Genomic DNA, 25,514 nt, shown 5'->3' on the forward strand with positions numbered 1-25,514 from the left:
AGTTTAAGTTTGAAAACTATATATATTACATAATCAATTTTATTAATATAAATATAAAAACTAAATACAAAAAAGCAATTAGAAGACTCAACAGAAAGGAAGGTAACATTACTAATAAATAACAACTTATTCTGTTGCTAAACACAACAGTTTTTGTATACTGTCTTGACACATGAGGTAATTACAATGTTAGCCTCTATTTGCTGTAAAATCCTATGGTTAATTAATGTTGGGCATCATACATAACACTTATGTTAACACTGAATGTAACCTGCAATCAACATCTTAAAAATAGATTTTTGATTAATAATTCTGGGTTTCAATTCTGACTAACTTGAAGGGAAATATGTCTGCTGTAAAACAGGCACCAATTACCTTTGAGCATATTTTGAGAACAATCTCTAAAAACAGAAATTATGAAGAACCATAAAATCAGGTTTTTTTTGTTTATGATATTAACTTTTTCATCAATACAGAATTTGAAAAAATTTATAACATTTTTGTACTTAAGTTTCTTTTCATTCTATTAAATGATTTATAAAGGTGAATTTCAAATAAATTTGTTTAAGTAATAAGATGCGTAATAACATTTAAATTGTATGCCGTAACAACGAAGAAAAAATAAAGTAAAAATAACTTTATTAACATTCCAGATGAATGAAAAGAAAGATTCAGGAAAAATTAAATCAACTCATAATTAAGGTTATTAGTTTAATGAACTACTTTTTACAATTCAAAATACAAATAATAGATTTATTAATAACAATGGACCAAATAAAATTGTTGTCAATAACAGATTTTTTTGACAAAATTATTTTTGTCCTAAATAATATTAATTACTGAACAGATATAACACTAAAGAAGATAATTACTCTTCATAACCTTCAGGTAAGGCGTTAAGCTCTTTGTTATGGAAAAAGCTGTGGTTGCCATCTCCCCAAGGAAACTTCTGCAAAAAAAAAAAAGATAAAACCACCTAAATCTTTTAAAGTGACAACTGTTTAAATAGTTCAAAGTAAGATGTAAACATTATCATATACAACATAAATTATTAATTAAATATTACACAACCTTGTTCTTGTATGAAGATTTTTATTTTTCCATTTTCACACATGACTTCAGTGTGTGCACTTATTCATTATGTAAACAGAATATATTTTAGTTGTTTACAAGTTTTTTTTAGTATATAACAAGAATGACAATATTTCTTCAGTCATGAATAAAAATGAAAAGTAAACTTTTAATTGGCAAATGAAGTATTTAGATCTTTTTGTACTGTTAAAAGAATATCTAAAATTTTTAGAGATGTTAAGGCAAAACAGCAAGTTATGAAAATGCTATCACACTTGTTTGTAATTTATCATTAATAATATAATACATGGCTTTGCTCAAACAGCATGAAAATAGGAGTAAATAAATAACAGGAGTCTACTGAGATTATGGGATTGACATTTTGTTACAAAACTACATGTAAATTACATATAACAAATAAATTTAAAGAAGTTTGTTTTCACATTGAAAGGATCAATCAAAATTTTTCACAAAATAGATAAAATTAAAAATCAAAATTTAAGAGAACAAAAATTTATAATTGAAGGATTAATAAGAGAATCATACAAAAAAAAGACTGCAATACGCTACAAATGGATTACAGAACAGTTATTAAATGCAAAGAGTTGCAACAAAATTAAATTACACCTTCGTACTTTTCATTGATCCAGGTTCTTCCAATTATTTCAATTTTCTAGTCTGTCCATTTGTTTGTTCATGTGGAAAAGTGTTTCCACTGCATATGTGGCTTCCAGTTTTATAATTGTGTTATAGTGTCTTATTTTGCATTTATGGATACACATTTTTAACTGTAGGTGTACCAGGTTAATTTTTGTGCTTTAGCTAGTTTTGTCATGTTTTATAATAAATAAAAAATTCTGAAGCACTTTTTCACCAGATTTCACACATTTTGAGATTTAGTTTCATTTCTAAAGATGAATCCACAGCAAAGATTTTTGCTTTTAATCTATGTTAAAATCAATGTCTGCAGTATTTATACATTATTCAGTAAACGTATAAAATAATTTTAAAAATGCTGAGTAGTGAATTAATAGTACAGAATTCTTTGAAGAGAATGCCTCTTCAAAGTATTCTATATTATTAGTCTAATTTGTGTAAATATTTTTTAAAAGGTAAATATTAAAAAAAGGTAACTCACATATAACAAATTGTGACCAGAAAATATCTAGCACCAAAAGTGCTAGATATTTTCTATTTTAAAACTGTGCATCAGACACAATAATTATAGAACTGTTCAGCAGGATTACACAATGAATCAAGAAAAACTTGACTTCTTCAGACACTCTGAACTAAAGTGTTTATTTACCATCCAGTGAAAGCAAAAATGTTACAATCAAAAGTAAAAATTTGGATGCATTTTGAATTTCAGTCAAAACAGCATAAAAAATAACATTACAAGGTTTACCAATCTTTCTACTTTTATATGTGTATATATTAAAATGATTACAAACAAAATCAAATAACATCACAGTAGAATCCATCTTTCTGTGATGAATTACCATCATGAAGATGGTAATTTTATGATGAGTTAATAATAAAGCAAGTTTCTCCTTTTTTTTACCATTTTTGCGTTATACATACATTACTAAATTATCTTTCTAATGACAGATATACATAAATAAACTATAAATTATTTAAAATACCTTTGTTCGTATTCTCATGTATTCATATAGAATAAACTCTGGTCGCTCTTCATGATGAGCAGTATGACTGATATATGTATTTGCCATTGCTAAGGCAATACCAGGGAATGAAACAAAAAATGTCAAGTTCCTCCATAATTTAACGCCTTCCTCTGAGAAAATGTATAGAACATTTATTAACTACACTGAGAATAATTTAAAGAAACAATAGTAAGAATTATTAAATTTTTTAATAATTAAGTCCACATAATTAACTGACAAAATCATGGAATCATCGGCCTAATACATAAGACCACTTTAAGTGAATTAAACATGTTTTTAAAGAATCTAATTGTCTGGAGGTTAGTTAATAGTTTGTGATAAAGAATAGACTACAATAAGATGCTGAAAATCAGATCAGTTAATCAAATTCCAAATGATGAGATCTTTATGCAGATAGAAGTAAAAAGTTTGAGGTAGAATTTTTAAAAAGAACTAAGTTAGCAAGTCATACATTAAAGCAGTCATGTTTAATAATGGAAAAATGTAAAAGGAACACAAGAATTGGATATACTGAAAATAAAATTAAAAGTGCACATATATTTATTTAATGCAGTTAATGATATAAAAACCCTTTTTAGTCATCAACTGCACATACTGATACTAACTCTTTTTTCCTGTTTAGCCTCCAGGAATTACTGTTCAGGTATTACTTCAGAGGATGATATGTATGAGTGTAACTTAAGTGTAGCCTTGTACAGTCTCAGTTCGACCATTCCTGAGATTTATGGTTAATTGAAACCCAATCACCAAAGAACACTCACTAGTATCCACAATCTAGTATTCAAATCCAAATAAAAGTAGTACTCAAATCCAAACCTCTACTAGGACTTGGAACAGTGGAACTCTCGACTTCCAAATCGCTAATTTGAGAAGACATGTTCACCACTATACCAACCTGGTGGGTTTCACTGATACTAACTATACACTAGCAACTCAATACAATATATCAATCTTGCCAACCTTGAATTTAGAACACATTATCAAAATTTTATGGCCAACTTTCAATACACCCCCTCAATGAAATTATTCACATCTGTATATATAAAAGTAATCAATTGAATGATATAATAAAAAGACATTCAAACATTTCTTTGCCTAATGCTTAGCAAATAAATCTCAAACTTGTCACTTGCTTTAATACTTTACTGCAACAGTACAATCAGCAATCTTTTCTCTGATGAAATGATATATCGTAACTGCGTGTTTCATTTGTATATAATTTTCAGCATTACCTAACATTAATCACAGACTGATTATACTCATAAATCAAGACAGGATTTTCCTGTATTTTTAAAACACAAAAATTAAATAAAATATTTCTTAACCAAAAGCTTCACTAATTGCTGTTCTTGACACCACATATTTGGCTTTTTACTTGATACTAGTACTTTTTGAACATGATACTAGAGTTCCAAAAATTTTAATGCAGTAACAAGTTGTCAATTTTCTATCACAATCACCGCCCCAATAAGCATCCACATATCATAGCACCGCATCAGTCTCTATCTGTTTGTAAACTAAACCTAATTTCAAAGAACTTCTATAACAAAGAACACAATTCAGTGTTTTATACAATAATTTTCTGGCAGCATTTTGAAACAACTCAAAATCATAATAGTACAATATATGTCTGGCCTTGAACCCATTCCTGCAAACATAGACTACCAATTATTTGTACTTCTTACTGGGCTTTCAGATCTTCCCTGTTTCTTTAAATCATATTTAAAATTTATATCAAATTGTACATATCAATGGTTTACAATCTAGCATATTTTACTTTTGAAGTACATTTTTCAAGTATTACCTTAGACCAATAACTGTTTCCTTTCTCTATATAAATCTTGTTTGACATTTACACCTAAGAAATTAGAATTCATACCAAGCTCAGTCATTTTGAAATTTTCATTTAATAAAACTTTTTTCATTGTAGAATTAAATTTAACATTAATATTATAGTCAAGTTCATAGATTTATTTAATTTTCAGATTTAACTACTACTGATTTCAACTCCCATCTGGTAAAAGAATACATAATTTCTCTTGTATTTCACTGTAAAAATGCACCTTTCACATCAGATAGAGAATACAATATAAAAAAACCTTTTTAGCCATCAATCATATGCACCATTACTATACACAACCTCAACATTCAACATACATATATCAATTTTACTGCAGATTTTGAACAGTATAAATAGATAATTTATCTTTCAGAGCACCAAATGTGACCAGAGCTGGAAAACAATCCTGCATGCACTGTTCAGAAATTTTTAAAAATTACAATGAGAGGCAAATTGAGTGTATAGAGATTTGAAATTTTAAGTTTTTTATAAGTTTGAAAAAGGCTCAAAAATATTTTGGGTGTTATTAAATACATTTCTCCCAGGTCTTAATAATGCCTATGTTCAACATGTATTTGTGTAGTTTTTAAAATTGAAGGGCACAAGGAAAGAACAGTCAAAAGCACAAAAACATTTTTTATGGGAAATAGAAAAAAAACTTTAAATACAAATTTGAAAAAATTATAATTTAGTTTTCATTGTCAAATTGTAGATAAAATAGAATACACATTTTTGAAAAGCAAGTTTAATAATAATATGGTTTTTCAACATATTTTTGCAAAAACCATGACAAAGATATTGAAGTCGCTTTCATAATTTTTGAAAAAATGATCATGGTCCAATAGTATGCAACACAAGTATTCAGTTATAATGACAAGTAATAATTAGGGCTCTGATTAGTAAAAATGGATTGTTAGTACTTTAACTAAATGTGTAAATACAAAATGTATATAATAAAATATACCCGAATAGTTCTTCAGATTTGACTGCTAAATGTTTTCCTTGATGATCATTTTTTTATACAAAGGGTGGAAAATTGATCAGTCTTTCCCTGTACATCAATATTTCAAATGCATTCTTCTTGGACTACGATCATTCTTTTACTGATTTCATTCTGTTGTGTTGTAGAGCATTAAAAAGGCTATTCAGTGATAAAATATCTCAATTTTGTTTTTTTTTTTTTGTAACAGATTGTTTTTTCCCCTGTATCCGTCAATTGTTTACATTAACTTTTCTTGTTTTTCAAATTAACTGATAGAAAAATCTATTGAAAAATTTAGAATTAATTTTACAGCAAAGATCATGTGCATTAATCTAAGAAAAATTAAAGGTTACAAGTGAATGTAAGGTTAAGACTACTGTGTAATGCTGAATTACAAGAGAATAAGTAGTAAATGGATTCTGCTCAAACTGAGAAGAAAGATGATACTAGCACTCATTACAGGCATAAATTAAATTCTGGCGATGAAATAAAGTGAATATTAATTGTGAACTAACTGGAGAAAAAATCACTTAAGGAGGGAGTCAAGAGCCACTTACATATTGAAGGATCAGGCGGTAGGTAGTAAAAATTTTAAAAGTTAACCAAAGAGCAAAAAGGAACAAAGAATAACATTACAATTAATCATATAACTGATGATCCAAAAAAAAAAATTTATACACAGGGAAATTAAACTAATTCTAATATACTATATCAAAATGCAGTTTTATACTTTGTACTTTACAATTATACACAAATATTTTTTTAATAGAAGTTTTTTAAGCTCTTGAGAGATTGCACACTACAATAGTAGGAACATCTCAAAGAGTGGCATCTTTATTATTACATTGTAAAGCAAGGATAAATCCCAATAGATGAAACCATCAGTGCATTAACAAAACATTTCCTATTAATTACAATGGATGCCATTACATAAGGCTAAGTAACTGCACATTATTACTTAAGCTTACTAATGGTTACATTTTTTTGTTTATCAATTAATACAAATTAAGAGAATTCAATAATTAGTAATGCTAAGCAATTACTTTATAAACTTGATTTTGCTTATTTTTTAATATAACATATGCTAGGGATCAAGAAAACAAGATATAAATATCAGAGTTTTGACCACAGGTGACCTGTGCAAAGTCTGCACTACAGACTTTGACTGGCTAATTAGTCAACTAGTTATCAGTTTTGAGTTAAATGTTCAGGAACAAATCAATTTTGTAGAAAACAGTTACTAAGACTTTTGTAAAGAGAAAAATTAGGCATAAACTACCAACTTGTGGCAAACTAACACAATTTCACACTTTTTTTGAAATTACGCACGAAAATATAGTCACTAAAATATTGAGAAAATACACCAAGTTTTGCACTATTAGTCAAGGGTACGACAGATAATCACCTTACGAACAGCACAATTTTGCCCAAAAATTTCTTATTAGAACAATGGTAGTAAAAGAACATTAAAAATCAGAAAATAAGCTACTTCTAAAATGACTTTGTAGTATGTACTAAAAGGAAAAATTTTTCCATCAAACTCATGAATAGTCCCATTTATTTAAAAATGCAGAAATGAATAAAAAAAATCCCTAATTTTTTTCTGTTGAAAAAAGTTGTTCACAATATACAACTTTTTTTTTTTTACAGTACTTGAGAAAAAAGATAGCTAATACCACATTTCTTATACGTGATAGTGGCAGTACAACAACAAATGCAATATGAATACTTCATATTTTTATTAAATACTTATAAGTAAATATTACCAGCATGTTTATGAAATGGTTTTTCTTCGAATTTTTAGACTCTAGAAGACTGAAATCCACGACGAAACATTCTTCCCAGGAACGCCATTTTGACTGCTGCAAAGGTTACATGAAAAAAGTGATACCAACAATCGTTAAATTACTTACCATATGTTCAACTTCCTGCAAAATATAATTTCCTTAATTATCAGTACCCTGTTTATATTTTTTATTGCAGAAAGACTTAAACAAATAAGTAATCAAAACATAAAAATATTCTATTAATACATTAATTCCTCAACTTAATATTCATTACTCCAGCAACAAAATGCTAGTGACTGTATAACTGTCCTTTTCGATTACATAATAGTATGAATATAAATATATGTATACGTAAAACTGTATGAATGAAAGATGTTGCGTTATAAAATGTATATAACTTGCAAGGTTTCTCATCATAAACCTAAAGTATTTTAAAATGTTTTTAAAGATAAAATTTAACTTAACACCAGGTGACCATAGCTGCAAAGCTCCTGGTAATACTTTTGTATTTTTTTGTAAGAAACATACAAAGTAATCTAGAGAAAAAATCTGGTTAGCAAAATAAAATTGGTACTTTCCACTTTTCAAAATTATCTGGTATTTTTTCAGAACTTGAACCACAACCTATCCTTTGGTTTTGAATTACTTGGTTCAACAATGTAATCATGGTTGAACCAAATAGGTCATCAAATGACCTATCAAATAGGTATCATCAAATAGGTCATCAATATTTATGGAATCTTCTATAATCTCATTAACAACTTGTGCAGTCTCTTATAAATCAGACCAGGCAATTTCAGTTTGTATCTATCCACTGAAACCTGCTAACTTTATTAAAACTAGTTCTACACAAGTACTGGATACTAGAATAAAAATTGTCTACGCTTAAGAATTTTTTGTTCCTGAACATCATTTTCTTTGGCAGAAGATTGTATAAATTTATGGGTTTTTCTTTTTCTGAAGTTGACAAATTAATTCAGAATATGTCTGAAATGCTTCCGTTGCTGTGACAAGAATTAGCTTCCAATTTCAGAACTACATTATTAAATAACTGTAGAGTACCATATAAAAACGTCAAATTTAATTTTCTAGATTCAGAAAAATTAAATAATTTTGGGCATTTGTCACAAAATAGAAATGATTTTAGGACATCAAAAACTGAAAGAATTCTTTCTATTGCAGGTAACAAACCAAGGAACCTTGTGCTGCTATGAGATATACTTTTCCACAAATTCACAGAAGTTTTGTTACTCATACAGGCGTAGAGAATCACATGCTAATTCATAAAATAGGTCTACCTACGTCACTTAAACTGAATACATTTGAATTCCCCTTTCTCTTCACGAAAATTACTGTTATTACCAGCAGTATAACAAATCAACTTTTGTTCAAGCTTGTATTTTTTCATTGCAAAAATACTGAACAACACTATACAGAAAGGCAGAAATCAGAATGATCGCAGCATGTTGGAAGGAAAAGGCTACAGCAAAGGAACATTCAAAACACCTGTTTCCCCAGTCATTTTACCCAGCAGCAGCTGACAGCAATACACTAAGCATACACACTCTTGTACCATGGGACTGAATTTTCACTGCCATAAATATCTAAAGGGTAAGAAATCACTATCAGCAGTACTGTTTATACAGTCAATAGGTATTTTAAACATGCACTGGAAACTAATGATTAACAATATATGATGGCATCTGTACCAAGCCAGTAGATGTAGTTATAATGCAAGCATCTTGCAATTTCTTCAGCATTTTTCTTCATAACAATATACATTTGCAGATATGATGTTGTAACGTACAATTGACAAAATTTTACATGTTTATATCATAAAAAGTGGTGTTTGCTGACACCAGCCTTGACACTGTAGGCCAGGTCCACTTTCATTCTGCAGCATAAGCCTCCATAGTGTTATGGGTTAGAATGCTTAATTCTTTCAGCCATGCTTCTCCTGTAGCCCCAGCATACATATAGGGAGACAGTATGCACAGTTTAATTGCACAAGCTCTCCCATTTTTGAACATGGCCCACCATGCTAGTGCTCTGTGCAACACTGAGCACTACATGTGACATAACCCTCCACTTTGAAAAGTGCATACCTCCAAATTGTCATTTTGGCTTTTGAAATTTTGGATTTTTGGATTTTCCATCTATCCATACCCTAGGGTATTCCACCTCAGGAGAGGAATGGATGATGGACGTTTCTGACCCTAAACAAGATTGGAATGAGCTTTTATCTGCTCAAGATCTGCAGATGTTAATGGAGGGAACTTTTATTGATTCTATTCTCAAATTAGCTATTGGATAATCCAATATATAGATAATTTGAGAATAGAAACATTTATCAATAAAAATTATGATAATCTCTTTAAATTGTTAAATAATAAATGTTAAAGAGCTAATGTTAAATAAAAACAAGCTAGTAAATATTTTAATGTTTTTATTATTGATGATTTTTGTATTTATTTTTATAATCCTTGTTACATCTTATTTTATTAAGATCAATTGCAAACCTATTTAAGTTCCTTATTTGCTAGTAAGCAAACCCAAGGATTTGCTTGCTTACTCTTAGTTTTCACCAGTAGTAACTTATTACTAAGAAACTACAGTTTCTTTCAAAGAAACTGTAGTTTCTTAGTAATAAGTCACAATAGAACTGGTGATTTCTGTTATTTATTCTGCCTTTTCTTTATTCTTTTTCTTTTTTAAATATATCTTTTTCTATGTGTCTACTAACAGTGAGTTTAATAATTGAAATGTCAATCTAGGTTTAGATTCTAAGTAACATTTTTTGTGATTATTAATTTATATTTTGCTTTATTGATTTTACATCTTCAAGTCTCTGCTTAAAAAATTATACAAATTTCATAAGTGATGAAGTAAATCTTTTCATAAGATTTGATAAGTGTAGAAGTAAATCTGATTACTTCTACACTAATCAGATAAAACATTCAGGACAGATGAATACTCTTGAATTGCTGAACTCATTTATACAATATTTTAAAGTTAATGTATAATAAAAATAATAAATGAACTTTAAAATATTATATAAATGAACATGAGTTCAGAAATTCAAGTGTATTCATCTGTCCTGAATGTTTTATCTGATTACTTCTACACTAATCACTTATCAAACTGATCACTTATTTAAATTTATTAAATAATAAATTTAAAATTTATAAAAATGGTTTTATACATTTGGACATTTTTTAATCTGCTTGTTAGCAGATTAAAAAGAAAAATAATTATTAATTAAAAATAGTTTAAATTCTTTTTAATACAAAATTTATGAATTAGATTGACTTTCAACTGTGTCATCTGATCGCAAAATGCTAATGCAGTAACAGCTTTCTGATGTCCACTATATTCACGTTCAACAGTTCCTGTTTCTATATTCCATAAACGAGCTGCACCATCAGATGAAGCTAAAAAAAAAAGTTTAATTGAAATTTAATGATTACTACAAATTTCAGAAAAAAATTGTATTGATAGAGTAGATACAGAATATAAGATCTAAATGTATTATTAATATAAATGATCTAAATAAATTATTCATCCAACTGAACAAATAAAACATAGTTTTTTAGTAGAACTTAAAATTTTTATCTATTTTTCATTAATTACGATTTATAACACTAAAATGTGTAAAAATATGAATCATTTTTCTAACCAATTCATAAAATACTACAGTGATTCATTTAAAAGCGACCTGTCCTCAGTTATTTGCACAGGCTTAATAAACATACCACAGCAAATCAATAACTTTTAATGAAAATCACCTCTAAATTATAAATTAAATAGTCTATTGTCTCAAAAATATATAGTTCCACAAAACATTAATACCTTAATATCTCTACCCTTTAATATCTTTCATGAACCAGTACTTTTCATAACGAGAGAAACTATGCTTCATTATTTTAATCTAAATCGCTTATCAATTTGTATTTATATTAACTGATTACTGCAATCATTGTCCACGAATAATATGATAAGGCTTCGTTCAAAAGTTTGCACTCATGTACAACATGAGTGCAACATGAGCAAATTTCCTTTATTAATTACATTAACTGTATTTCAGATCAAACTTATGGTCAACTTGAGACTGTAGAAGACTACACTTCATTTAAATTCATACATCATCCTCATTTATCTTCTGAGAAAAGTTTATCACTTCACTGATAAACTGATTTGATTATATTTCATCAGTTATACTGAAAAAATTTAATGATGTATTTCATACTGTACAGCGGTAATTTCTTCCCATTCATCCAACTATCTCTAAACTTTTTCCTTATTTTCCCCAAACTATTAGGCAATTTATAAACCATAACTGCCTTTATTTCTGTTTCTCTAATACTATCCTTCGACTCTTCATTGACCTATTTAATCAATATGTGATTAAATATCAATTTTTTATAAACTGTAGGCAATAACTGTAGAGTAACTTTAATTACTGATCTCCTTGGCGGACTGGCAAGCATCTCTGCCTTTCATCTTGAGATCCTGGGTTTGAATCCTAGTCAGCATTGGCATTTTTCATATACTACAAATTCATTTTTTTTTTATTTCAAAATTTTCACACACACACGCGCACGCACATACACAAGCACACATACACAAGCACACACGCACATACACAAGCACACACGCACGCACACAAGCACACATGCACGCACACAAGCACACACGCAAGCACACAAGCACACAAGCACACACGCAAGCACACAAGCACATACACAAGCACACACGCACATACACGCACACACACACGCACATACACAAGCACACATGCACACACACAAGCACATACACAAGCACACACGCACACACACAAGCACATACACAAGCACACAAGCACACACGCACATACACAAGCACACACGCACATACACAAGCACACGCACACGCAGATCCAGTGAAAACCGCATATGCCCAAATTGGATCAATTACAATGTTTTCCCTTATCTAGATGGGAAAGTAAAAAAATTATAAATAGACAAAACAAATGTATTAATGCTTTTACCATTTTTACCATTTCATGTTTTATATAATACAGAAAATCATTTGTAGGAGGAAATGAATTATATCTCTATTAGTAACCTAATCTTTTTTTTCTATTTAGTTCGTTATAAAGGACAAACTAATTGTGAAATGTAATTTATAATTGATTAAACATTTTTGATTCCTATTGACTTATTACATGATGAAACTACTTTTCAGGTGCTCTATTTTATATACATACATTTGGTTCTATAATTACCAGTAATAATATATTGTGAATCAGCACTGAAAGCGGCATCCCACACCCAACGTTGATTTTCATGTTTTAATTCTTGTACCAATGAGAAGTCAGCTGTTTTCCATGTTCTTGCAGACTGATCAGCAGATGTTACCAAGTACCTAAATAGTTAGACTATGAATTAATCCAATACATAAAATAAATCATTGGTACAAACTTAATTATATAATAATTTCTACTTACCAACAATTTGTATGTCCCAGCACTTTATATCAATACCAATGAGCCATGATTAACAATAAAACAAATTTTTTACCAAAATCTAAAACTAAATCCAGTGTTCATTATAGCATTTTATCTCGCTTCACATTCAGTTTCAGAATGAAATTTTTGTATTCAACAAGGTATAGTGCACAAGGTATATTTAAAAATCAACATGTATTTTTTAAAAAATTCTATACATAAAGGACATATCCTAACCGACTTATTCATCATCAATGCCCATACCAAATTGATGAAAATTTCTACATTTTTAAAAATTTAACCTTGAAATTGGTAAAGTAACCATGTATGACAGTGGTTCAACTAACAGTCACTGTTACAGTATGTACAATGCAACTGCCTCCAGTTACTTGACTAAAAAACAAAAATACATTTTATTTTTACTCATATGAAGTATGGGTAATCATTTATAACTAATATTTTTAAGTTAGAGGCCAACTGTTTCAAAACAGTCTGCCGATAGTTTTTTTATAAACTGAACAAGCTTTATTATTATGAATTTAATGAACATAGGAGGGGTATAGGAAGCAGAGGCTGCTGAATGGATGGGAAAATGACCTGTCACAATTTCTCCTCACTGCAATGGGAATGTAAGTAACCATACAGCATGGGGAAAGCTGTGACGGGCCAGCTATTATATATATGAAACATGTATGAGTAATATATGAAATAGATGTCCTACAAAAATCTAGAATAAATTTAAAAAAAACAATTAAATTTATTGAAATGAGTATGCTAAATTGAACTCAAATATAATGTGAAGCATTATACTAAAGCTAAATGTGAATTTTGATTACTGCACATTTCATAAGTCTGACATTACATTATATGATAGGGGTGGTCTTCAGAACCTTAAAATTTAGTTTTGGTTAATTCTAACAATCAATATGCCCAATTTATAGGATTAGTACTAATATAATTGGCATTTATTTAATATAACTGTCACAACAGGCTAATGTCATGATCAACTACTACAGCAGTAGCAATTTTCTGCTACCTCCTAGAGGATAAATCCTTAAATTTTTCATATTAGTTATTTTTTTTAATTAGATACTTTAATGAATTACTTACATGGAGTCAGGACTAAATTTACAGTTAAGAGCATATCTTCTATGAGCTTCAATCTTATGTTTAGGATTTAATTTTGTTGGTTCTTCAGTAACACCACCAGTTAAACTCCATATATAACAATGTCCTTTATTATTAACTGCTGCCATATAAGCACCTTCAGGATCTATTGTAACTGCTTGAATTGATGCTTCAGCTTCAGGTTCTATTGCAAACAATTTAAAGCAGAATTTAATAAAAAAAAAAATACTAAATCAACAAAAGTAATTAAAAATAAATGATATAAAACCTACAATGGTGGAAAATCAAAGTTGGAGCTGCAAGAGATGGTTCTTGATATTTTCGATTTTCCTGATATTTCATCACTAGTACTTTGTTTTTATGCACACATGTATTAAATAATGTTTTTATGTACAAGGTAAATAAATGTTTTATCTATCTTTGTTAGCTTTTTGGTTCATTCCCTGGGTTCTGGGTTTTTCTTTGTTAGCTTTGGCTTCTTTTTGATTTCACAGCCCTTTACTTGTATTTCATGAAGCCTTTGTTTGCTACTTCTAAAATTTATATTTTACTATGCAATCAATGAACAGGGAAGGATAATTCTTTGCAGGTGCATAAAAGTTGCCTCCCATCAGATTATATACAACATTATTAAGAGAGCTTTAAAATCACTACTAGGTGGTAGCACATGAAATTTGCAGTGTAGTTTTACATCAGTATACACAGAGTTATGTGATAAGTCTTACCTAATGGATAGAGATGTATTTACCAAAATGTATTGTATATATTTTAGAATATAATTACTCAGTTGCAAATATGTAACTTTCTGTGTAGCATCTAAGATACACAGAACCTACAAACAATATATCAAATTATACAGTTAAATTAAATTATACTAATAAGTTATGATTTGTCACATAGCATGCAGCATCTTAGTATACACTAATTTGGCTTACAATGGCACAGACATACCCTCTGATACAACAAGCTCAAGGCAAATACTTAAAACTTGGGTATATTATTAAAAACATCAGGTGACACCAGGGGTGTTATAAGAAATAAAATAGTTGAACTTTTCAGATATCAGGCAACCGCTGTCTACAATCCCTTTAGAGGTTTTTGTATTTATTCAGAATGAGAGCAATACATTGCGATTTTGAATCGATTTGATAAAAAATTGCTTCTCTGAAAAATATCGTTATCTGAAACAGGTTCAGCTTTCCTAAAGAAATTTATTTCAAATTGTTTTGAAATTATAATATTACATTTTTACCAATTGTTCATTATGATCAGTTCTTAGATCCCAAAGATGTATGACACCACTTTGGTCGCCGACAATTAATTCTGCTTGATTAGGATGAAGACATACACAGTTGACAGGTGCACTAACTTGAAATATCCTCTGACATTGAAGATTTCTTGATCTAAACAAAAGAAGGTTTTTTTTTCTTGAGACATTTAGCTGAAAACTCCCAGAATGGAATGAAAATTACCTTATTACCTACAGTATCACTGTCTATGAATAAATAGTTGGAAACCAGAATAACATTTTTAAATCTCTGCAACCTTTTGATTAGGGTTTCATTATTTTACATACCATTTCAACCATCTCATCTTCCTAATTAAAATGTGCAAATGCATATTGAAGATCATAACATTAAATTATAATAAAAATTATCCTTTTTGTTCATGATTACCTATTAATCAGCTAGAATTTGTTAACTAGAGACTATTTACTATATTATTTACTACATTATTTACTATTTCAAGATAAAACAAAATAGTAAATGTAGCTCTAGACCCAAAATTCAGTGATTAAAAACTTACTGCAGCACACTTTTAAAAGTAATTTTTAAAGGTAATTTTTTAATTAAAGGTAACTTTAAAATGTTACGTACATTTTAAAGTAAAATGTAGGTAACATTTTACCTACCTGTGTATGAGTAGCTTTTGTTCTAGGTTATCTCAGATTGGTATTGAACAGTTACGATACAGTTTGATATGGCTCTGGTGCCTTTGAAATGAGCTCTCCAAGATCTTTCATGTTTATGATGTGTTCATAGTGTGTGTGAAATTTGAGTGGCATTTGTTCATCTAGAATCTTGATTTTATGTGTTTTTACATTTCAAGTGGTTCAAGTACATTGGATTTGTTCTTGAAATGTCATTGAAATTTCTATTAAAGTAGAGTGAAGTCCTTTTGTGGGATATCTATCTTTGTATAATTATGAAAGGCACTTCAATCCATCCTAAGTTCATTTTCATAAAAAACCCTCATTGAAACTGCACAGAAAACAATCAGCATCTAACTCTTACAAATGACCAAAGGAAATTATTTGGTCATGAAATGAGTGCGTTTCATGAACACTTCAAGGACTTGCCTTGTAAAGAAAGTACGCTTGATCGGAAGAAATGTGCATTTGCTTCTAACAATGTTAAATGTAGGTCATATAAGGGATAAAAGAGAAGCAAGTGCAAACATGTCACTGTCACTGCCTCAGTTGACAATCTCCAATTAAATCTATCCATAAACGAGTGGCATTTGTTATATACCATAGTAACAATGCATGATAGTTAAAAAGATTTGAATATGAAACCAATTTGATTTAACTTTTGTGAATGAATTTTTGGATATTGACATGGAAGAGCACAACAGGTTGCACTGTTTTGCTTTATTAGTGCAATTTCCAAATGTGTTATCCTGTACAAGAGTTGTTATGTGCAATTTGTACGTTTTCATGTGCAATTTGTAGCAGTTCATAAGAAGTATGGTTTTCTGGCCTAAGAAAAATCTCAATTTGAGTGCAAGTAAGAAATGAATCCAACATGTGTCATGATATGGGCCAGGATGGGTCATGATACTTGTACGGACCACATTGTTATGGTACACCTGACAAATTATTATGGGAAATAAGACCCAAGTATCTAAGTAACAGATGAATTGCTTAACAGTGTGGAGGCAGCCTTTTAAATCATAACTCAGAAGATAATTCACCACATATCAGACATAGACACCACCTGGTGACAAATAGATTGTGCATTTGGCACGATTGCATATACACAGATACACTGTATAAATAATTTCTATGTTCAAATGTATATAAATATATATATTAATATATATATATTTTTATATATATTAATATATATATATGTATATATTTTTATATATATTAATATATATATATATATATATATATTTTATATATATATTTTATTTTTTATAAAATATATATTTTCTAGAGTTCATGGACTTCTCAGACATATTACAGCGCAAAAGTAAATAATTTCTATGTTCAAATGTATATAAATATATATATTAATATATATATATTTTTATATATATTAATATATATATATATATATATATATATATTTTTATATATATTAATATATATATATATATATATATATATATATATATATATATATATATATATATATATATATATATATTTTTATATATATTAATATATATATATATATATATATATATATATATATTTTATATATATTAATATATATATATATATATATATATATATATATATTTTATATATATTAATATATATATATATATATATATATATATATATATATTTTATATATATATTTTATTTTTTATAAAATATATATTTTCTAGAGTTCATGGACTTCTCAGACATTACAGCGCAAAAGATAACTCATAAAAGTAAAGTTTAGAATTTTTATCACGTTCATAAGAATTGATGAAAAAAGCAAACTTAAAATTCTGTAAAATAATGTAAATACTTGCTTCTTAATTACCTGAGATCCCATATACGAGCACTGCAGTCTTCACCAGTGTACATCCATTTTCCATCCTCTTGGAAACTCCTTCATAATTAATGATAGCCCTTGGATTGTTAGAACCAAGGTCGTACATACGAATATGTTGATGACCTGTTATGTTAAAAAATTTGAAAAATACAGTTAATAGCTGAATATAACAGTAATAATAATAGCTGAATTGTAATATACACTTTAAGTAACAGAACAAACATCACACAAAGCAATAGTTTTTTTGCAATAGGTGCTGCCCACTTTGTAGTTTCAATCTCCTGCTACTACCATTCCAAAGGTTGTTGACCCACATCCTCATTTTATATCAGTTACCAGTATTATGGAGTCATTTGCTAAGTCAATGCATCTAAAAATGACAGTGGTGAAATTTTTAATAGCAGAAAAAAATGAATGCTACTGATATTCATCACCTAAAAGCCATTTATATGATGAAACTGCTAATGAAAGTACAGTGAGTAAGTGAAGAATAAGAATTTTATGCATCCGAGCTGGTAAAACAAATATTGAGAATGAACCTTACAGTGGTCAACCAGTTTGTAGACATTAGAATCACCAAAGGAGTGCATCACATAATGCATTGCCACCAAACAACATATCAGAAGAACACGGACACACATTATCATACAACTGGGCGACCATAAAATCTGTGTGCCATGCAAATTCACAGGAAAGATTGAAAACTGAAAAGGACAAATAATCTGTGACTGGAAACTGAAGCTATAAGTAAGGAAAAATGCAAATGGCAAAAGTTGTGTTAGGAAATTTGTTCCTGTAGATCAGAAAATTTAATGAAAAAATTTAATTATACACATCCTGGAATAGTCACTAATATTGGAGGGACAGGTAGAAGGGAAAAATTGTGTAGGCAGGCCATGTTTGAATATGTAAATATAACACAAACAACAATGTGTGTGTTTGTTGTTTTTAAAACAAACACACATTGTTGGGTTATGCGATATTTTTTATTGTACGAACATTACTGTACCTTTGTCCCTTGATTACATGCAGCTATCTTCTGTAATTAATTACACAAGTTAATGTTTTGAACTAATCTAAGAAAATATGCTCAAGCAACTTTATTTGATTGGTTTTATATCAATATTTGGGCATTTTAAATTCTTCTATCTCCATAATCTTTTCTTTTCCTATTTTTACATTCAGTGGTCTATTTTCTTTATTTCTACATTTCATTACTTTCATTTTGTTTATTTTCATGCGGGAGTTCTTGCGTAGAACTTCATCCATGTAAATCTCTTTTACTTACTCTCAGCTAGAATTGCTATATCAGCAAATCATAGCATCTTTATCTTTTCACCTTGTACTGTTACTCCATCTAAATTGTTCTAACATCATTAACTGCTCATTCTATGCAAAGGTTAAAAAGTAACTGGGATAGGGAACATCCTCTAAAATTATGGCTTTTTTTATATAATTACGGCTTCTTTGATGTATTATTGTTATCTCTATTTGAACCCTATTTTTTTTAAAATGCTGAACATTTTATTCCAGTCTATGTTAGTGAATGCCTTTTCTAGGTCTTTTAATGCCAAGTATGTTATGTTGGTTTGTTTTTCTTTTTCCTTCTACTATTAATCTGAGCGCTAAAATTGCTTCCCCTGTCCTTATACTTTTCCTGAAACCAAATTTGTCTTCTAACACTTCTTCCATTCTCTCAATTCTTCTGAACAGAATTCTAGTTAAGATTTTTGGTGCAAGACTAGTAGACTAGTTAAGCTAATTATTCAGAATTTATCTGCTCCTGCTTTCTTTGGTATTATGACTAACATGTCTATTCCAGGAGCCTTTCTGCCATTTAACTCTAATGCTCTCAGATCTAATTCAGATCTCAGTATTGTTTCACCCCTTTCATCCTCTTCGATCTCCTCTTCTTCCTATTTAACACCATTTTCTAATTCATTTCCTCCGTATAACAATATATTCCACCCACTTGACTTTGCCTTTCATATTATAAATCTGTGTACCATCTTTAACACAATATTAGATTTTAATATTAGATCTGAAAAATCAGATCGGTACGTTTTACAGTGGGCGAATGCAATCAAGAGCTAAACGATTTAATTTCTGGATAACCAAGATCTGGTCTATCAAGAGTACCTGAAGCATTAAGCACTGAACCTGCTGAATACATACATTGTTTGAATCGTGAAAATCAGACAAGCGGTTGCCAAGTTTCCAAATGACGTCAAAAGGTGCCGTTTTAACAGGTACTACTAGGAGCAGATGGGAGTGATGAAGGGGAGTCAAAAAAATTTTTTTTTGACTAGGACCAACTAGTGCTAGGACCAACCATTTGAGATATTTGCGATTTTCATCCAAAAATTCAGATTAGAATTTTCCCAAAACTTCAGTTGCTGCTGTACAACATTTCTAGTAGCAACTGTATACCCTAATATATATCTCACTTAAAATTTCTTTCACTAAGAAAATATGCACGTAAATGAGGTTGCATAAAAGTTCAAGGGGCATTTTTCCACTTAGCAACTCAGGGGCATCTTAGCGACTTGAAAATGTTGCTAAAACGTGTTGCCAGGAGAAAACTTGTAAGCAAAATTTCACGGCAAATAGATAAGCAGAAGTGCTTCAAAATCTAAAAATAATTTAAAAATTTATGATTTGAATTTGTTCATTAATTGTAAGAAACATTAGTATAAAAAAATCAGATGGTGCACAAGGACTACCACATGACTTCCTTGTGCACCTATTAAATTACATTACTTCAAAAAAATAAATTAATGAAATTTTTTTTCATTTTTAAAAAATTATAATATTTATTTTAATTATAATATTGTATTAACAGAGGTTAATTAAATCATTAATAAATCAAAATATTAAAAAAAATGTTTGAAACATTTTTTTAATGTTAACTGTTCAATCATTTAATGTTAAATGTTCAGTCTAATTTGAACCCTTGTAAGATCCAAATATTTCATTAATTAAAATTTCACTTTGCTATAACTCTGGAACCAGTGAAAATAAGTACCACTTATGATACATCATTGAAAAGCTCTCATCAAATAAGGGCTTATTGCTGAAGTAAAGAAAAACTTCCAAATTCCAATTTTTTGGGGATTTTGGGTTTTTTGGACACTTGGTTCAAAAGAGGTGCACAACTAGATGTTACAACAGTCCTAAATTCAAAATTTCAACATCCTGCAGTTAATCATTTTTGAGTTATGCAAGATACATAAAAATGGATAAATGGATATTTCAACAGAAATATCCATTATTTTTTGCGGTCACAATACTTCCTTTACTTCGTACAAGGAAGTAAAAACTTAAAATTAAATAATCAACAAATTAGTATAAAAAAATTACTACAAGACTAAAGAAAATTTATACCATATCTATATCGTAAAATTTATTATATTGTTATGTATACAGTCTTCCACAAGTAGCATATTATAGCCCCACGCTAGCTAGGCAACCATCACCCATATCAGATCTGTGCCATTTCAGGTTGGACAAGCTATACTTATTTATTCTGTACTGAAACAGGTAATTTGGATACTAAACAAGCAAAATCTGGGAAAATGAAAAGATGTGATGCAAGGAAAAATCTTAGTAGCTTTTATTTATAAAAAAAAACATGATACTGAACAGATCTCCACAAATGAAAACCTCTAAGAAAATAAGGTCCCAGATAGTAAAGAGTAACTCTGAACTGTGGAAGGTCTGTTCAATAAAATAGCTTTTGTAGATCAAGAAGGTCAACTACACAGAGCTTGTCAATTCCCTTTAATAAATAACTGCATATAGTCAAACGTTTTTAGTCAAAAACTGCATTCAATCAAAACCTAATAGCAATCTCAAAATTTACTATTTTATTTTAATGTGCATATTCATGAAGGAGTATAAAGAGCTTGTATTATACCTCATCTTAATTTCATTCTGATAAAAGTAGACCAACTAATCAATTATAAATTTAACAAGCCTGAGCAAGGATCTTTAGTATTGGATTTGAACGCCACAAATATGTTAAGATGAAATACCATAACAAATAAATACCAAACAATAAAATCTATAAATTACTCATACAAGGATACAGAATCCGCATGTTGCATAGTCCTCTGATATACACCAGAATGTGCTTGCCATAATTTTATAGTATAATCATATCCACCAGTAGCTAATATAACTTGATCTCCACTTCCACCTGATACTCCACCACCTACCACTCCAGTACCACTACTACTTCCTCCACTGGTTGCAGTAGTCACACCATCAACCATGATGATTTAATCTTTAATGATTTAATCACTCCTGGTTAATGATTTAATATAATGAATTAATCTGAAACAATTTTTTTTTATCATTCTGTACTGTAGTATATAATACATTAGACAAAATATTAATTGTTAAAGCAAATTTCAAAAAATTTTGCTCTATATGTACAACTTTATAAACAACTTCATATGTAAGGTAACGGAAATTAAGCAGATAAATCAATTTGTTTTAGTCATAATTGTATTTTGCTTTTTCTACTATCAAACATCTTAAGAAGTTAGGAAATCAATGTATAAAATAATGTAATTTATATGATTCATCTAATTTAAAAGGATATAAGCATACATTGATTTTAGTAGGCCTAGATTCATTTGACAGCCAACTTTAGCCATTAGGTTTATTGTGAAGCCACTGGACAATAAATTCTAAGCCTGCTAAACAGAAGCTATCTACAAGATAAAACAGATGTACAATGATGGTTCTTTTCATCTAGGTTGCAGCAGTTTTTGCCTATATAATATAAATTTTTTTTATTTTATTGTCTAAGTGCAATAGTTCAAAAAGCTTCAATACTGGTATTGAACCTGGTATATGAAGATAACACTGTACGAGGTGCTAAAACATGAATGCAACACTTTCCCACTGCCTACAGTAAATAAGGGAAAAATGTGATATATTCAGTCCACTATAAGTTGATAATATTAATCCAGTTAAATGTTTATCTGAAAAATTGCCATGACTGGTCTAAGAAAGATTATACACTATGTAGATGTGAGAACAACCTGAAATGAACTCTCAAAGTAAATTTTACACCAAATTAGGTGAATAACTTAAATCTCACAGTTACTTCTTGAAATAATATATCTTGATCCAATTCTTTTGGTTAATGTTGATGACTGAAATTTGTATTTTTTATAACATGACATCCCAGTCACAGATTTATCAAGAATTCCCATTTGTTAAATCTTAATTTACACCAGGAAATTTGTTAAGGAAAATTGCATTATACTAAATGCAAATTGAAACATTTAAAAACATACCAAATATTTGATATGAATTGTTTTGAGAAAAAATTCATAGTTCATCTCCTGTCACTCTTAAAGTAGTTTAAACAAACATTTCCAAAATACTATAACTTTTCACAGAAAATTCTTATTAACACTATTATTCTTAAAATTAATAAACTTTCTGTGAAAGTTTTATTAATTAGCTTTGAAAGTTCCTATGAAGGAAAATGTTAATGAAAAAAGAAATTTGATACTTCTAGCAGTAATAGCCTAAAAATTATAAATTTCTTCAGTACTTTCATCAAAAAACATGAAAAAAAGGTGGAGGTGCAATAACAACTTCAGATTTCATGACAAAATTAATAAATGATTTAAGGTGGAAAGAGTACATTTTTTAATGAAAAATAATTGCAAAACACTAATAAACTGCAATAACAAAGTGAAAAAAGTGACAAGAACAATAAGGTTATGTTAATAAGTTGTACATATTTAATGTTAATTAAATGAGATTAGCGAACAAAGTGAGTGTAGGTTACAGTTGGTTAGGTAATATTGACATACATATGATTTTTCTGTACACGGGGTCAACATAATCTAAACAAACATTTTGTGCTGCATTAAAAGAAGTGGCGGTGCAATAACAAACAAGTACAATTTGTTTAATTACATTTATAAATCTTAATTTCAATTTAAGAATTACTTTATTCTTAAACTTTTACATCAATCAACATACACAAAGCATAAGTCCTTTTTTAATTCTTCAATACTGTTATGCTAAAAGTATTAATATTAAGGTAGTAGAGACAATGAAAAATACTATAGCCTTTTATTGTTTTCAGATTTACATGTATTGGGTAGAATAATTGAATTAAAATATACAATAATTAAAATGTAATCTTTTTTTCAACAAAAGATTTTGTAACACCATATTTTGATTTTGTAAGGTTTGAATACTAGTATATCATGATTGATGACATGTCAGATACAAAATATAATTTAGGAAATAGTGTGTTTCTGTGTTACATCATTTATGACTAGTCATAAAATCATTACATGTCTATGGTTTCATTACTCCAGTTCTGTAAATCAGTTGCGTTTTCTTTGTTAAATGTTCAAAAGAATTTCATGATTGCAGAAATGCTATTTAAGACAATGTTGACACTAATAATCTATCACAATATATCTCAGGATATTTATCTCTTGGATATTTATTTAATGTAGGGTAACTGAAGAGGAAATTGTAAAAAACTTACTAGGAGATTTTTCTCACTCTCTAATAGACTACAAAAATTAATTCAACCTTTGATGTAATAAACTTATATTTAACTAGAGATCAGTTTTTCAACACTATTTAAAAAAGATTCATTCATTCAAGTGTTGAATACGACTTTTCATATTAAGGTACTGTTGAAATTTTTTCTTCAATTATTAAAACTCCAACTTTCTTCTTCGAATCGCAGAATTACAACTTCATAACAGACAGTTTTGATCGGTTCAACTACATCTGACATTAGCATGGCAGAAAGAGATCAAGAAGAAGTTTGATAAATTTATTATGTTCAGTTAAAATTCTAAATGAAAATTTTGAACCACATGAAACATGCACGTAATATGCTAATTTAAAAGGAGTATTTATATACCCAATGCTACTTACAATTAAAAGTTTAAAAATCCTTAAATTTTATCATAAAAGTTTGCTTAGTTAAACATATAACCTAATAAAGCAACATAACCTCGAAATTCATGCTAAGGTTATTCATTGTAATCGTGCAACAAAAATCATTAGATTACCTTTCCAATAAAATAAACTAAAAAGAAATAAAATAACAGGGTGTCAATTTATACAATAAGAAAATTAACTCCAACTTGCTAATGCACACAATTAACCTTAACATTTGGTATCGAAGCCGTTTTCATATAAATATCATGTAAATAAATTAAGTTTAATTAATTAAATAAAGTTATATAAGAAAATTTTCCCAATATGTAGTGTCTGTTAAACTTAACACCACACTTGCTATTATGACAAGAATTTCTTCAAGAAGTATATAAACAACTATGTAACCTACCGTGGCTACGGGCATTAGAAAATAACAGCTGCTTGTCTGGTTCATCGGGTTTATCTGTTCAATGTTACTGAACAAAAAAAATTGTGTTGAGGTTATGTTGATTTACATTAGTTATAAAAATTATTAGTTCTGTTTTATAACTAATAGTTAAACGAACCTCAATAATTAAAACGTTATAAATTTTTCTCTGGATGAATGGGAAACTCTTCTTCTAAGAAATCGAACCCTTCATATAAAACACGTATTGTTAAATCAAAATATTTTGGATTTAGTGATGTAAGTTAAAATGCTTATCTAGAATATCTTACAATGGAAATAGATATTAAGTTTTATTCTGTTGAGATTAAAAAACTAAATAAACTGATTTAACAAATATGATTTGACGCTGCGTTGTCGACAAACTTATCTTGTT

General features: G+C 28.8%; 3 protein-coding genes across 3 annotated transcripts in view; 1 reads left to right on the plus strand and 2 right to left on the minus strand.

The window, feature by feature from the left end:
- Positions 1-734: 734 nt before the first annotated feature.
- Positions 735-25,147, minus strand: LOC142323728 (target of rapamycin complex subunit LST8-like). The gene is made up of 6 exons (XM_075363886.1): positions 25,103-25,147; positions 17,746-17,880; positions 13,964-14,165; positions 12,632-12,771; positions 2,715-2,866; positions 735-949 (listed from the first exon to the last, which is right to left on the minus strand). Exons 2-6 carry the CDS (start codon positions 17,861-17,863, stop codon positions 869-871), a joined length of 693 nt encoding a protein of 230 aa, XP_075220001.1. The 5' UTR covers positions 17,864-17,880; positions 25,103-25,147; the 3' UTR covers positions 735-868.
- Positions 21,828-25,094, minus strand: LOC142323156 (protein LST8 homolog). The gene is made up of 2 exons (XM_075362433.1): positions 24,825-25,094; positions 21,828-22,092 (listed from the first exon to the last, which is right to left on the minus strand). The coding sequence occupies exon 2, from the start codon at positions 22,029-22,031 to the stop codon at positions 21,828-21,830; it is 204 nt and encodes a 67-aa protein (XP_075218548.1). The 5' UTR covers positions 22,032-22,092; positions 24,825-25,094.
- The window catches only part of LOC142323725 (uncharacterized), a 417,400-nt gene continuing 417,032 nt past the window's right edge, over positions 25,147-25,514 (plus strand). The window contains exon 1 of the mRNA XM_075363881.1: positions 25,147-25,378. Within this exon, the coding sequence (XP_075219996.1) occupies positions 25,298-25,378 (81 nt within the window). The 5' untranslated portion in view covers positions 25,147-25,297. The remainder of the gene's footprint in view (positions 25,379-25,514) is intronic.

Source organism: Lycorma delicatula, chromosome 4 (genome assembly GCF_047948215.1).
Source record: "Lycorma delicatula isolate Av1 chromosome 4, ASM4794821v1, whole genome shotgun sequence".
In the NCBI taxonomy this organism is placed as follows: domain Eukaryota; kingdom Metazoa; phylum Arthropoda; class Insecta; order Hemiptera; family Fulgoridae; genus Lycorma; species Lycorma delicatula.

Bases quoted from the DNA above. Each gene is read 5' to 3' on its own strand.
- LOC142323728 (XM_075363886.1), bottom strand. From the start codon at position 17,863: ATGTACGACCTTGGTTCTAACAATCCAAGGGCTATCATTAATTATGAA. The intron at 12,772-13,963 runs GTAAGTAATTCA...CTAACTATTTAG, and splicing joins AAATTTAGTCCTGACTCCAT to GTACTTGGTAACATCTGCTG. The intron at 2,867-12,631 runs GTAATTATAGAA...ACATTTTCTCAG, and splicing joins TTCACAATATATTATTACTG to AGGAAGGCGTTAAATTATGG.
- LOC142323156 (XM_075362433.1), bottom strand. From the start codon at position 22,031: ATGGTTGATGGTGTGACTACTGCAACCAGTGGAGGAAGTAGTAGTGGT.